The sequence below is a fragment of the Leuresthes tenuis genome, unplaced genomic scaffold (genome assembly GCF_036924035.1).
Source record: "Leuresthes tenuis unplaced genomic scaffold, fLeuTen1.0.hap1 SCAF_2, whole genome shotgun sequence".
NCBI lineage: Eukaryota > Metazoa > Chordata > Actinopteri > Atheriniformes > Atherinopsidae > Leuresthes > Leuresthes tenuis.
Genome location: NW_027325356.1, coordinates 9676210 through 9692190, shown reverse-complemented (window position 1 = coordinate 9692190; position 15981 = coordinate 9676210). Strand labels below are relative to the sequence as shown.

Below are 15981 nucleotides of genomic sequence, written 5' to 3'. Positions count from 1 at the left end.
GCATTTTTATTTTTTCAGTTATTTTTTATTTCACTAATTCTATCTGCTACATGTTGTCACTGTGCACTGAAGCAGCTGTTTCACTGGCGTGTAAGACTGTGCTGGGTGATCTTGTCTTTTCTGAGAGTAATGACCTGGAAGTAAAACTGTGAAAACAAGTAAACAAAGAAAAAGATTTTCTGTTTATCACCACTCTGTTATCCTTCTCTCTGGATAAGATGCCCACACACTTGCAAGCAATTTTCAGTAGAGCACAAGAACCTTTCTGCTCTGCAGTGCGTGAAACAACATACTTAAGCCTCTACATAGATAAAAGACAGTGTTCTGAGTTCTGGGTTCAGGTGTTGTCCACAACTGCCATTCCAAGCATGTAATTCAGAACAAAAAGACAGGTGAAGTGCAGAGAATTTCAAGGCTGTCGTGCATGTGGGAAAACATTGAAGTTTGCACCATTTCAAGCACCACTTCTCTGCTCCCACATGTTCTGACACACCTTACCCACTGTAGGAGAAAGAAACCTGAAAAATATTGAGCATGAACTTGTAAAATGTTTTTTCACAAGCTCTTTTCACTGCTCAGAGGGATTTAGAAGTGATTAAAAAGAGAGAGAAGCTTTGGAAGATGACAAGTTTTTAGAACATTTGGATCACAAAAGCATACTTTACTCCTATGATGTCTTGATAAAGTTAATTTTCATATCAAATCAAATGGTGTGGCTCTTGAAAAATGTCATATGTCCCAGAACAGTTGTAGATATTAACCATACTGTCTATGACAGTTGTTACTAGAATTAAGTCATAATTTGTTTTGTAAATACTGTATAAGTAACACAAAGGAGAACACATCATAAGGGTTAGGTTATGGGTCATGAAAACATCAATCGGCACATTAATGAAGCAAAACCGAATGTATTCATCGGTATGGAATAATCTGCCAAACATTTATTTATTCAATAGTTTTGTTTTAAGGGATCAGTCACATTTACACAGGAAAGAAAAGGTGCTAATTTACTGATCTTACTTCAGCTGTCACCTCTCTCAGCGGGGGTCTTTCCTGAAAGACTTTAGAGACAATGTGCTCCCTGTTTAGCACCTCGTCCTGCTGACAGCTGTTTGTGTAAGGAAGCGGAGGCCAAACACAAAGTGTGCATGCTTTCATCTGTGTAGATGTTAAAGTTTTGGATGACTAGTAAATGCACCAACAAAGGTTTTTGTGATAAATAATGTTTATTTTGTTAACAATGTGGAAGCTTAATAAATACACAGCTATCTGTACAAAAACAAGCAAAGGACAGAAAATAATTTGTTCAAAATAACAAAAAGTGACAAGTTTTGTCCATAAATTGTGTAAGAGGTCATTGTTGCAATGAAATTCAGGGAGTGGATCAGTCACTGCATCTTTCAACACTGCTCAGGAAAGGTGAAAGTTTGGGGTTGTTGTTGGAGCATCCAGTGCTGCTCGCTGGTGTGGCAAACTCCACTTGAAACCTGGCAACAGAAAACAGATTAATTCAACTGGAACATTGAACCTAATAAGAATGTACAGAAAAAGAATAATTCATTTCTAAGTTTATTTTAAGGGAGTTTATGACCAGAAAGTGACCATACCTGATATGAGTACTGCAGAGAGGACAGCTGCTCCTTACTCATGGTGTCGCAGCTTGATTCCTGGGGATTGTAGCTCGATGTTGGCTGACCCAGGAACTGACTGAAGGTTTGGACCTGCTCTACAAAGCCTGAGGATCTGCTCTGCTCCAGCACCTCCTCGCTGAGGCCTAGCTGGGCTGAAAGGTATGAGATGTAACGAATAGTGAGGCGCAGTGTCTCGATCTTGGTTAGGGTCTGTCCGGCTGGTGCCACAGAGGGTGGGAGATATGTCCTGAGCTCATGCAGGGCTTTGGTCAGATCTCTCATCCTTAGCTTCTCCCTTTCACTGGCTGTCTGGCGCTTCTTGCCCGGATACCTGGACCTGGACTTTTTTGTGGTGGAGGCAGTTACAGAGGAAGATTGGGAGCTAAGTATACTCTGCGGCTGGTAGGTGGGATAAGGCTCCACTGGGCTGAAGAGAAAACTGTCCAAAGCATCCTGTTCTTTTCCCACAGCTAGCAGGGAGGCAGGGGAGAAGCAGAAGGAGTCCACAGAGGATGTTGGAGACAGGCTGCTACCAGCGCTGACGTAGCCAGGGTCCGACGCTGGATCATAATACAGAGATTTCTCTAGCACAGACTCACAATCAAACTCCTGGAGCTGGAGAGGAGAACAGAAGGACATCTCCATAACTGCTGAGGTTGTCTGTCTCTGTAGTTAATGCTGCAGCTGTAAGCTCTTCTGGGTGTGGTGGGCTGTCAGTCTCTTGCTATTGAAGTACGCAAAGGATAATGAGTGCGGCCAGGGAGGCTGCTCCATATATGTGGTGGGAGGTGCGAGGTTGCACCTCTGACAGTCACCTCTGGTCCTGTGATGCTCTGGAAATGGAGGCGACACCTAGGCCAGGGGGTCCCATGGGAAACTGGCATGCTCCCGGACAAGGTGTGACCTGGCAGCTCACATTGACATTGTAAACTATACAGGTTCACACTATATGCTCCTTCAGCCTGGGAACATAACAGGGCCTTTACCTGGACCACAGGTCTGCCTCTGAACCCCACATTCTTATCAGAAACCCTGTGAGTCTCATGGTTGTGATTGGAAACAGCTTACTTATCTGTTACCAAAGAAAGTCCTCTTAATACTGGGCTGAATAAAAGAATAAGCCATGTGTCCCACCATCATTTGTGTATAAATGCTGCTTGGGGAAATAAAGAATAAAGAAATTTGGCTGTAAATGTGATCAGTCCCGCTGATTACTTCAAGGCCAAGCTGGAAAAAGTGTGCCAGGGAGGTGTGAGGAGTTAGCACCTTAGAATGTTTGGACAGCAGAAGGCCTCACTGGTCTAGGATACTAGTTCAAACTTTTAAAAAGTGCTACACCATAATAATAATACCTCAACATGCAAGACACAAAACAGATATATTTACTGTTAACAGTCCAGAGAACTATTTTACTGTTCTCAGTGATTTGTTGGTTTGGAGTTTCAATTTATAACACAGGAATCATCTTAGTTTATTTTAATATCTCACAAATGTCCCAGCTGCAACATTAACAATGAAATACATGAAATAGTAACATAATCAGATCATTTCAGTGATACCCATTAATGGTTTTTGCTGACACTGGTACTGTGGAGCTGAGTTCCTAGCAGCGTTCCCACAAACCACCGCGTCACATTTGTCTCCTGCTCCTCAGCAGACGTGAAACCTATAAGCAGGAGGTGTCAACTGGTGTAACGCAGCTTTCCAACACCAGAAAAATGCAAGAAAAACAGACATTTCAATCAAGAAAAACATCCAAAACAACACCAGGATTCCCGTGAGGGCTTGAAAGCCAATAAGACTGATTCTCCAGAAGCAGTGATCCAAGGCAATTGAGGTAACACCATGCTTATGTAAAATCATACACACCATCTGTCAATTCTAAGATTTAATATATCAGGACATACTAGGATAATCATTTGGTCCTTACTCGGTCTTAAAGTGTGCGATAACACAATGCAAAGGAGGAAATACATCAGAAATTACCTTAGAGAAGCAACTGTTGCAACCCATCAATCTGAGAAGGGATATTTCTGAACAATTTTGAGTCCATCATTCTACAGCAAAAAAAAGATTATTTCCAAGGGGAAATAATTCAAGATAGTTGCAAATCTTCACAGGAGTGGAAGTTCACCCCAAAGTCAGACTGTGTGATGTTCAGATACATCTCAGATTCTAGATTCTACTGGCCTCAGTTAGGGAGTTAAATATAAAAGTTCATGACAGTACGATTAGAAAAAGACTGAGCAAGTACGGCTTGTTTGGAAGGGTTGCAGGAGAAAGCCTCTTCTCTCAGAGAAGAACATAGCAGCAGAGCTTAGGTTTGCAAATTTAGATCTGAACAAACCACAAGACATACATAAAGTATTCTAGAGTCAAATGTGAGGCCATCTGTCCAACAGCTGAACCTTGGTTCATCCAGCAGGATCCCAAGTACAGCAGTAAATCTACAGCAGTGTGACTGAAAAAGAATCAAGATGTTGCAATGGCCCTGCCAAAGTCCAGACTTCAACCCGATTAAAATCATGTGGCAGGACCTTTAGGGGCCTTGTGCTTTTTAAAGTCCCTTAAGGTCTTGCCACATGACCTTTGGGCAAGTCTGACGCATCAGTGAAAGTCTTTTGTATTTTGTATTTTGCATTGTTATTGTCTTTCTTCTTTTTTTTTTTTACTTATACAGACGTTGTTGTGACTGACGGTGAAAGAGCTCACCCTAACTGGCTGTTCAGCAAAGCAAATGAGTTATCGAGAAAGGACGACAGAAAGCTCTTATTTTTCATTCTAAGCTTAATCATCCTCCAGCTGTCAGTGTTCTTCCACCCTCCCAGCTGGAGGATCTCCCCTCTTTTCTTCCACATCAGCTCTGACGGTGTTTGCTCACATGTAATGAGTGAATAATCAGCACTACAGCACTAACCCTTTCATCCCATACCCTTTTAGCCCAGAGAGTTTATTAGCTTTACTGTGATGATAGACTTAAGTGAGTAGATTAGGCTTTGTGTAAGCTGACTGCTTGCATATCAAATGAACGGCATGTATGTGGCAAACTAAACACTCAGCCCTAATTCTCCAACCTGATATGCAGATCCACACTTCTCGATGAATATTAAAGTCCTCTCAGTTGGATTTGGCAAGCAATCAGGGCAGGAGGTGAAAGAAAGGGGGGAAGATCAGGGAGGGATTGCAGTCTAGACTCAGCGGTGCCAAAGTTCCTTCTGTGTTTGCAGTGCCCCATTAACAAAGAAACACTAAATAAACTAGATAACCCGTGGCAAAGGCTGATCTCTGGTCTGCAAACCTCACAGACTTTACTTGCCCTTCAGACTCCAAGAGGGAAATTACAACTCTGTCTTCAAGAAGCAGGTATGCTATGTTAACAATAAAAAATAAAAAATTAGAAAATTAGACTGAAAACCAACAGTTCTTTGCAAACTAGCTTTTTAAGATATGATTTTTTTAATTATTTCTCTGTGTTCACAATGTACAGATGTAGAATGGGGGGGTCAAAGTTAACGGAACCCTAAATCTTTATTTATGCTTGCTGTTTGCATCCTTGCGCACAGTGTTGCATGTCAAAATTGATGTCACAGTAGCTGGCGCTCAAGGCTATTTGGTGTCATTTTGGTCAGTTGCGAACCTTTTGATTTTTGTAAGCTGGGTCGCTGCACGAGGGGCACATAAGGATGAGCTGCTGGGTGTGCAAGCAAGTCCATTTCTACAGGCACCTCTACAGCCCATAATAACCCAAAACTACTGTAACTGTTACATAAACAAAAAATGGCTTTAAAGTCTGAAACAGAGGTGTTTAAACTTTGTAGTTACATTTGTTTGTGCGTATTGTACTTCCTATATAGAGTACACTGCCTCTGTTAGGTCAGTGTGAACAAGCAACGGCGAGCAACTGTAACATCTCGGAATAACGAGCACATGCTGGTGGAAACGTCACCATCTGGATACGTAAAATCCCCGTTCCCCACTGGAAATTTACCATGCTCTGGATGAAGGCGGGCATGTGTTCAGCTGTACCTGGGTTTGAAAACTTCTGATCTTTGTCACCCTGCTATTAGAACCAGTACCATACAATTATCTGAAGTGCCCTCCCCAGGTAAGAGCATACAGCTGAACACATGCTGCCTTCATCCAGAGCACGGCTCGTTTGTGACAGCAAATGGGGATTTCCCCTCGCAGCATTATAGCACAATTTCTTCATGAAAAAGAGCCATTTGTGGTAAATGCAGCATTGATATCATATCAGAACAGCAACACTAACTGTTTTTTCTCTTGTCAATCTGATTTTGCACTACATTTAAGTTATGGGATAGCTTCTGTTGACTCAATCAGTAATGTAAAAACGTAATCTTTCTATACTGTCCCTGCCTGCTGGCAGAATCAAGGAAGTCATGTTGTATGGTGGAATGATAAGCATTTCAGCTGTGAGAAAGACATACATAAAGTTTTCGAGCTTTGAAGCAAACACAAAAACATTTTCATTCTACTAAATGTTGAAGTTTAAATCATTAAATGTTTTATTTAAACTGAACTTAACTTAGCACCAGTATTAATGAAAATTTTGCCTGTTGTGATTCTGTTGGCAGTTAAAATGCTGTTATCCAGAAAGGCCTTTTAAAAGCTTTGCTTATTTTGAGAAGAACATACAACAGAAGTCAACTTTACATGCCTTTAGAAAAATCTATTCATTGTCTTAGTCTGCCTAAGAAGTAAATCAAATTTATTGACTAATTAAAGTGAGACTAACACCCAGATAATGTGATTGGAAGTCTAATTACTCCTGTTCATATATATTCAGTTGGATGAAAACTGGCCCGAAGGATCTATGGATGCTTCAAAGTTCTTGTCCTGTTTTTTGACCCACAAATATCAGACAAATAAGAATAAGAATGAAAGCCTACAGCGTGCATGAAATGGGCAAAGTGATAAAACTATCTAATGCATTGCCAATTGTTTTGGTTTGTGATATAATAGGGTAACGAGAGCAAGCCCAGTACTGACAAGCTGAAACAGGGCACACTGGCACCTGTTGTAGTGGAGCCAGACACACTTCAGTCAATATGAATCGCTTTCTTTCATGCTGGAACAAGAACTCTGGTCTAAATCTATCTATCTATCTATCTATCTATCTATCTATCTATCTATCTATCTATCTATCTATCTATCTATCTATCTATCTATCTATCTATCTATCTATCTATCTATCTATCTATCTATCTATCTATCTATCTATCTATCTATCTATCTATCTATCTATCTATCTATCTATCTATCTATCTATCTATCTATCTATCTATCTATCCATCCATCCATCCATCCATCCATCCATCCATCCATCCATCCATCCATCCATCCATCCATCCATCCATCCATCCATCCATCCATCCATCCATCCATCCATCCATCCATCCATCCATCCATCCATCCATCCATCCATCCATCTCGCTATTGATCTATAGACATAAATTTTTTGGAAAAGCTGTTGTAACTTTTAGAAAAGACTTGCTTCTATGGTGAAAGGATCCTACTTTAGATATATTTAATCTATTCAATTTTACAGTCATATAAAGTTAGAGGGCTTTAGATTTTGTTGGATTAACTGGATTAATGATTACAGGAAATAACCACTTTTGTGCTTCAGACTTCACAAAATGTGAACCTATCCTTTAAGAATTGTATTGACACTTATTGTGACATTAAATGCTGAGATATCCACCGACCCGGTCTGACCAGTAGATGATGTGTGTTTACTGAGTCATCACAACATTATGGGACTATGGGAGTTTGCAAGTATAACCATAGAGATAGAGTGCATTGTTAAAGTATATGTTCAAGACTAATTACTTACACTGTAAAACACAAAAACACTTTATGTCCATTTGGGTCTTTTGAACAGCAGCTGTCATTCTAACAAAGCCAAGTGCACACTTAACTACGATCTGTATGAAAAACTGAGAGACAGGCAATGATGTATTTTAAGGGTTTATTATAAATAGAGGGATAAGGAAATATAAAAATAGTTGTTAAATGTGTAAACATTTACAAGTAACATATTTCTTTAATACAAAATAAATAAAAGGTAGAATAACATATATTTCAAATAAATTACTCGATCCACAATGAGGCAGTAAAATCACTGAAGTAGTTTGTGTCTGTTGTTGGATGGCCAGTGTTTAACCCCAGTACTCTCTTGGAACCAGCGGGATGCAAAAGTCTTTGCCGCACATCTGTATGAAAAAAGAAGACAGGAAGCATATTAGTATTATGTACAAAAAGAGCCTAAATATGAGGTTTTACAGACAGGGAGCTATTTCAATGAGTTAATGTTCACCTACCTGACAGGAGGGCTGCGATGTTGGAGGTGACTGCAGATTTGTGTCCATGGTAATGTCTCCCTGAAGGCCATCACTGTACTGCCTGCTCAACTGATCCACTCCAAAACTACAGTCCCCAGAATGCAGCAGCGTATTCTGGCTGTAACACTCAGCAGGATACAGGCTCTGGTTCAGGTTCTGGCTCTTCATCTGTCCTCCGGTGGAAGCGTTCTGAAAGTAGCTGATGATATCAGGAGAGGAGGGGTCACTGGCTGAGGTGTCTCCTTGTTCCCTCCTCTGAAACAATACCTCTTCGCTGAGGCCCAGCTGGGCTGACAGGTAGGAGATATAGCGAATGGTGAGGCGGAGAGTCTCTATCTTTGTCAGAGTCTGTCCAGCAGGGGCTACTGAGGGTGGTAGGTAGGACCTGAGGTGATGCAGAGCTTTGGTCAGGTCCCTCATCCTCAGTTTCTCTTTCTCGCTGGCGCTCTCCCTCTGTTTGCTGCGAATCCGCATTGCTCGGCCTGTTTTCCGGCCACGTCCGGACAGGGAATAGGGTGAGGACGTGAGGTCCCGTGAATATTCACTTTTAGCTGCCCTGGGAGTGGACTGTGGAGGCTGCTGGTAGGAAGGTGAGAGGCTCGAGTCCATGGAGTTGACAGGTGAGAGGGTTTCTGAAGAAGAGAGGCTGGAGAGGTCTGAATCGGAGCACCACTGGTACTGCAGGCTGTAGTTGAGAAGAGGGACCGAGGAGGTATCCATGTTGTGTGGAGAAACTCAATGGTCCGACTGGAAAGACTGGAAGGTTGTGAGTGCTGCTCAGCTCTCCTCCACTGGTTTATAAGTCCAGGCCAGGCCACAGAGGTGTGAACTGACACCTCCGCAGATTCTGGCTGCCCCTAAGCACACACACACACCGTCAATGGGACCCTATCTGAGTACCTCTCCCTGTCTCTCCCTAGGTTCTCAGTCTGGGAAAGTTTAGCTACAGGAGTTGAAGTGTGAATTTTGACTCCTGCTGAAAACAATAAACATTTTTGCTTTTTGGGCTTTTGCCCCTGCAGGAGGCCAGATGCATTCTGCACATGTTTAGGGATTGGTTTAAAATGATCTGATTTCTTTTACATTATTTTCTGACTGAGAAATGCCAAAGTTAGCAAAAAAGGTCTGAAGAAGACATCTTGTATACTACAAGAAATAAATAGTGATGGCAGTGCATGTACATGTTGTCTCCCTGAGGCAAAATGAACAACAATCCACAGTCATCATTCCATAGTTTTTGCCAAGAAAACTATGTACTTTAACATTTATTCTAAACATAGGAGGATTTTGTGGAACTAAGTCACAATTTGGACATTTAGTACTTAATTTGATAAGTCTGCAGAAAAAGTGCATATTCCATTTTACTCAAGTAAAACATTAGCTGTGTAGTCTGATTCTGTGTTAGGATTGGCAACATGATTATCAGTCTCTCCTGAACATTAAACACACAGATTTTGATGTAAAACTAGGAACACACTGTCTACCAGCAGGGATACAAAACACTTCATATCAAGTTTGATCAAACAAATCTTTATTGTAGGTTGAAACTGCCTTTCCATGCCCCTCTACACCTGACTTCACTCCAACCTTGAACCTTGCAGCGCCTCCTAATCTTGTCTTGATCTCCACCACATTACAGCCTACGATTTCACACCAGCATTTTATAGTCAAAGCAACCAGGCGTGAGTTGTGATCCTGCGCTTTCTTTATCTCCATCATGGAAGTGAAGCTATACCCTTCTGCTGCTCCTGTGCACTGTGCTTGTGGGAAGAAAACCCTCTTCAATGGCCAAAGATGCAAATGTATATATAATGAGGGTAAATGAGACTTAATGAAACTTAATGTTATCTAGTTAGAGCAGAGGCGTGATGGTTTCACACTGATGAGAACTGATGAGACTGAGGGCGTCACTTCACACCTCGGCGGTGAGAACCAGGACTGCTGGACTGGGATTCTCTCTCTGTCCCCACCTCTTCGCTTGTCTCCGCTGAAAAGAGTTGGTAGTAAGAGCCAAACATATTGATACAGGCATAGTGATTTTTAATTTTAGTATGTTTTAGAGCTTGGTTTTAAAGCACATTGTGAAACTTAAAAAATGGACAGCTCTGAACTTAATTGCATACAAAGTTAACCAGAACATTTCAGAGAGAGGAAGTTCACCCCTTCCAACAAAGAAAATTTGTAGTCTGGAATGTTATTCTGTTCATCAGAGGGATTTGCTGAGAAGTACTAATTCCAGAGAAATTGATGTTGTTTTCTAGCTGAGGGCTGAGTCAGTGTGGTTGTGGTTTTCAGTATATTTTCCCCCTTCAGTCTGGTTTTCTTATGGCCCCTTTTCTGAAGAATTCGCCGTTCCTCTTATCATGCTTTGTTTGTTTTTGTTGGACTCTTCTATTCATTCAATCAGGTTTTAAAGTCAAACATAAAAATACAGATATCTGCAGAAATGCTAAAACCTTTAACTTGGAGCCTATCAGAATTTTTTACCCAGAAAGCTAAAGTTCTGCTTGCTCCTGCTCACTTACGTGAAAAAGAAGACAAAGAGTGAGATTCGCTATGAAGTTTATATAAAGATAATGTATGTGACTGAATCTGTGGAAGAGTATGTAGCACTAAATGATGAAATGATGTACACTGTGTCAGGCTGAGGGCAGAGTGAACCAGAGCTGAACCCACAGCTTGACCCTGCCAGTCACCCTGACCGAGGTGAGGCTGTGGGAGCCTGCCTGGGAGTTTGGCACCTCTGGGTGAACGCCCACCCACAGCAGGCTCAGAGACTGGGCTGCTTGCCACCTGTCTGGGTCTCCTCTGTCCGTCAACCTTGCCACGACCTCCCTCTGCTTGGGATAAAAGCATTCATGAGTGGAAATATAGTGAACAAAAGAATAAGAATTGAAAATGTTATTGTACAAGATCTAATGTGGTGCTGTTCAATGTGGTAGAAGTAGTTCACACCATTACTGCACCAGCTCATGCCAAAGGTGCACATAGTAAGTGGAGTCTGCACACCATTACAACAATGACCGTCATGTTGGATGCTCTGTTCAAAGTCCTCTAAATGTTAGATTATGGAATAACAGTTCTAAAATCAATGAGCTCAGTGGCTCTGTCCATCACTAATTTCCGGTGTGTAATGATTACACAAAACAATGTTATTGTACAATAGGCTCACTGTTACAATCTGGCTTGCTGGGCTGCAATTTATAGTGAAGACTAAATTCTAAGATGATGGAATGTGCCACAAAAAGAGTCACAGTGAGCTGCAGCCGCAAAATTGGTGAAAAAAATCTCCCTGTAACCTCCCAGGTGCAGCCAATATCACCAACTAAGAAAGTGCAGCCTAAGCAATGCCACAGCAAGGCCAGTGGGGGCAGATTAATTTAGTCACAGAGACTGAATGCATTTCTACTGCAGATCATGAATAGTTTCATAGCCAACAGCATCATACTGAATGTGTAGAACACATTTTATTTTATTATTAATTTGGGATAGAATTAGATTCAGTAGGTTTACAAAATGGATATTTGGATGGACAAATCAAATATTTTTAAGAAGTGCCATGTGATTCTCAAGAAAACATCTGTATTGGCATGAAACCCCTGCAGTCAGTTGTTGTCTTGTGTTTCTTTAATTTTCATGTGACTTGTTTACTTTTTTTAACCTCTTTATGTAGTCTGAGAGGGAAGGGAAGGAGCTGTCAGATGGATTTTCACACAGCTGCAAATCAGAATGATGCAAACCAACACAAGTTGCCCCAAAACAGAAGTCAAACTATTACCAGTTTGATCACCTATATATCATTATCCTAACCATTGATCATTACAACTACTTTATACTGTGTACAAACTAACTTTGGAATATCTAATCAGAATTATTTCTTACAGGATGGTAGAGTTTCTGAAGACTGGGGCTTGCTGGAAACCATTCAGCTTTCTGTGTTTCTACCCGCTGCTGCTGTCCGTTCTCCTCTGCCATCCTGGTAAGATGTATTTCAGTTAGGGAGAGCCTATAAGATTAATCTTCTTAAAGCATTGATGCTTTCCAGGTCGACCAGTAACTAAATAGTTAATTTCTCAAAGCTTTAAAAGCTCAGTGGGGCCACCTGCTGATTAACATTTTGAGAAATTGCTATTTTGCACCAATGTTAAAACAGTCAATTATTTATAATAATTTATAATCTAAGTTATGAATTAAAAGACACAACCCACAACACATGGAGCTTGGTAGATAAAATAAATATAACCAGTATAAAATGCCCTGTAGTCATTTCTGCTTTTATTTCAGATTGTTGTGTGAATCTTTTCTTTATTTTTACTTTTGTTTTGCAGCTGTTTCGGTTGAACAAATTAAAATATTACAATGCCATGCCGTTTACAAATGAAATATAGGGTTAGAAAAACTTTTTTTATCTTACCTAAAGTAAGAGAAAAAAAAGTGCAAATTCATGTGCAAATTACCAGACGAACCATTTGTGTGTTTGTATCAGAAGCAAGGCTTCATTTGTTATCATTGAAATGATTTCAGGGTTAATGATACAAATCTTGAATCAGAACATCATCTGAAATTGCCCTTCATACTCAATGCCCGCTTCAGAGCCTTGGTATGCACGTCCCATTACTAACAACCTCCCAGAGTTAATCAGTGTTTTTGTTCGTTTGACAACATCCAAAATCAGCCTGAAATGCTTAGATTCATCTATGAAAACATCATAAATAAACCCTGCGTCAGGTGAAGATTCCACCTGACTCCATGAGTGCTTCCTCCGTCCCTCAGCCAGTTCTTAGACCTCTGACAAAGTGATGAGGAAAATAAATCCAAAAAATGCTGACGTCTTAAGATAAACAAAAATAGTCAAATGGAGTATGTTGCTTTAGAGAACATTTCGGTTTGATATCCTGAACTTGCTGAAGACTGCTGAGTAAGCTCGTTGGTTAAAGTGATTTTTTTTTTTTTACTTTTTATTGTTGCCAGATTTTAGAGTCTCTAAAGGTGACAAAGCCGAAGGAAAAAAAAAAAGTCAACAAGAAGCTGTGTATTACAACATCACTGGAGTCTTGTTTATCTTGAATGTGTGTGGTAATGTCAGGTATGTTGTCAGCTTCAGTGCATCTTTTTGTGTGTGTGTGTGTGTGTGTGTGTGTGTATACATGTCAGTGGGTGAGGAGCAGGCGAGGAGGACCCATTTTGCACCCTAGGTGTGAAACATTGCTGGAATTGGAAAGAGTCAGCCAGAGGTGGGCAGCGAATTTCATGTAGCTGTAAAAGTGTGACATTCACAGAAAACCTGAACAAATACCTCCAAGGATCTAAATGTAACTCTCTTTTCCAAGCATTAAACATGAGTTTATGAGTGATCTTAGCAGAATCTTGATAATATTATATTCCTGTACCCCTGATGTACAACAGCAATCTGAGCAGCAGTGACTGCCCAAATCTCACGGTAACCGAAGTCAAACACGATGAAATTAGAATGCTCCGGAGAAAACATTTCACTGCTCTCTGCAGTCATCAGACGTCCTGATAAACCTGCTGGTCAGATCAGCAGAGTGTCTTTCACACCTCAGCCAGAGTAAACACGACCTCCTACTACCAGCACTTGCTCACACTTGTGTTCTGCCATGTTTTTACAAGTCCTCCCATCACACAGCTGCCCCTGACAGTTATGTTCAGCTCCCATTCACATTCGCCTGAAAAAGAACGTGCTTGTAGGAAACAGCTTACAGTCATATTTAAAGTCTGAGAAAAAATGTCCTGCCAGTGTCCAAGGCTTCATGATATTCCTCTCTTTGATGTTCTTTCATATGTTAAGCCTCAAAGGACTGCGTGATATGTTTTCTTCTTAAACTGCCTCATACATGTTTACGTCTCATGAGGGCCACAGATAAAATTCAAGCCGCTATAATTTTATCATGCATATTTGGTGTTTAGCTACTTGTAAAATAGAATCCAATTAAATAGTTCAGTATTTTGGAAAACACTCTAATTTACTTTCTTGCCAACAACAAGATGAGACTGTCACCCCTACTGCCAAGACATAGTCCTGCACACAACTCCCCTATTATTACATAATATACAGTGCCATGCAAACGTCTTGAGGTACCCCTCTTTTCTATATATTTTGCTTTTTATAATATCAATTTGCAAATTCTTGTAATCTTTTAAATTGATCTTGAGCATTTTTTGGTATCCATAAAATGTTCAAAGGTAGCTATATCTCCCAAAGTGCATTTACGTAAGACTAAAATATATATAAGATATCTACATATAAGAACATGTAGATATCTGTGGGTACAGGTTAAGATTGTTTGTGCTGGAAGCTTTCAGGTTACTATTTGTTTTCCTTTTGTTGTCTCATTGATTTTTAACTTACCATGTTTGAACTGACATTGTCAGGAGAGCAACTCTGTCAGCTATCATCTGATGATGACTTAGCTACTCATTAGCTTCTTCAAAATGTATCTGCGTTTGGAAGGCAGCTGGGGCACTGAAGAGCACTGAAGTCTTGGTCCCTTTATTTGTTATCTGGATACCTGGTGACTGCAGTGAGAGCCCAGAAATATTGGCTGTTGGTGACAGGTTAAAAAAATTCAAAGGCATGAGCTAAAGATTAAAGAACGCTAAAAAGAAATTATGTAGCCTGAAGCAATACCTCTTTAAATTCTGTGTCCTTTTGGATCAAATTAATCACCTAAGGTGTCACATTGTCAAAATAGCATTGGAGTAACTGGCCTCCTGCTCCTCTTTTGGTCCCTGCCTGCTGTCCTCTCATTAGTGGCCAAGACTTATGCATGTTGTAGTATCTAGACCTGCAAAAATAATGGACAATTCACAACCACTCCTAACTTTAATGATTGTCAGTTACGTTGAAGAAAACTCACAGTTCACATCTGCATGGACTTTGTATGCAAATCCTCTGTACTTAAAATAAAGACAATAAGAGTTATGTTAATTCAAAGAAATAGTTTGCAAATCTGATATAACATCCAGGTTTTGCAACTTGCTCATTACACATTCAGCACTTCATATTAAGCAGGAGACTGGATCACAAGCCCTCAGCTTTATTCAAGTCATGATGCAGCTATTATGGTACAACTAATATACACAGATCTATATGTACAACAACAATTACAGTATTGGATGTCAGACTGTTGTGTCTCAGTAAATTCACAGACATGTGGAGAACAGCCAAACACACACATACACACATGCATGCACACACTGCTCGTTCCATGTCAAAAAAAGGTAACATGCTCCTTAGAAATCTTGACACGTTGTCAGAAATGCAGCGAGTTCTGCGAATCAGTTTGTTAATCAGAACGTTAAGGTGAGAGCATCATATCAGAACATCTAACTTTTCAGTTTTGTATCACTCTCTTCTCTCTCTTTTTTATTTTTTTTAGAAAAAGACAAAAAACAGATTAAAACAACAGTTCCTTACACTTCGTCATGGCAAGATGTGACAGACAAGATTCGGATTCTACATCAGTAACACCTAGGAAAACACAGCTCTACAATTGAGCACACAACCTCTCAGATTTGAAGACAAGACGACAAATAAGGAGGAGAATCCGGTCAGCTTGGATTTGGATCAGCTGGGAAAAATTGAACAGGGGGGAATTCATCTTCTACATTTAATAAATACGTCAGTCCAGGTTTATACCTGGAGAGAACAAACTGAGAAACAACTACAGAGGACTACAGACACCACAGGACTGGGCAGAATAAATAAAGACTGGGTGAATGAAAGAAAAGTTTTTCCTTCTCTGAATAACAACACCAGTTGTAATATTGCTGCTGTGCTTTCGATGTGAGTATGACAGAATTCTCCCAGTTCAGGTTATCACTAGAAGAGCTCTCTCTTTCTTCAAGAGGGAATGAAATCAAAGCACAACATGGTAACATGAACTAGATCACCATTCAAGCACAGACACAGTTTCATCTCATATTAATCTTTTACACAAACCTCAAACAAAACGGATGTTGCT

At 40.4% G+C, this 15981-nt stretch overlaps 3 protein-coding genes across 3 annotated transcripts in view; all 3 read right to left on the bottom strand.

The window, feature by feature from the left end:
- Positions 1-15981, bottom strand: part of lrrc28 (leucine rich repeat containing 28) — a 362729-nt gene that overhangs the window by 89852 nt on the left and 256896 nt on the right. The gene's annotated exons all lie outside the window — the stretch shown is intronic.
- Positions 1401-2276, bottom strand: mespaa (mesoderm posterior aa). Its single transcript, XM_072381159.1, has 2 exons — positions 1608-2276; positions 1401-1487 (listed from the first exon to the last, which is right to left on the bottom strand). The coding sequence occupies exons 1-2, from the start codon at positions 2274-2276 to the stop codon at positions 1401-1403; spliced, it is 756 nt and encodes a 251-aa protein (XP_072237260.1).
- On the bottom strand, positions 7814-8716 carry LOC140302326 (uncharacterized). The gene is made up of 2 exons (XM_072381158.1): positions 7976-8716; positions 7814-7867 (listed from the first exon to the last, which is right to left on the bottom strand). The coding sequence occupies exons 1-2, from the start codon at positions 8714-8716 to the stop codon at positions 7814-7816; spliced, it is 795 nt and encodes a 264-aa protein (XP_072237259.1).

Coding starts and splice junctions, on each gene's coding strand:
- mespaa (XM_072381159.1), bottom strand. CDS start 2,276: ATGGAGATGTCCTTCTGTTCTCCTCTCCAGCTCCAGGAGTTTGATTGT. Junction 1,488..1,607: donor CTCTGCAGTACTCATATCAG/GTATGGTCACTT, acceptor TTCTGTTGCCAG/GTTTCAAGTGGAGTTTGCCA.
- LOC140302326 (XM_072381158.1), bottom strand. CDS start 8,716: ATGGATACCTCCTCGGTCCCTCTTCTCAACTACAGCCTGCAGTACCAG. Junction 7,868..7,975: donor CATCGCAGCCCTCCTGTCAG/GTAGGTGAACAT, acceptor TTTTTCATACAG/ATGTGCGGCAAAGACTTTTG.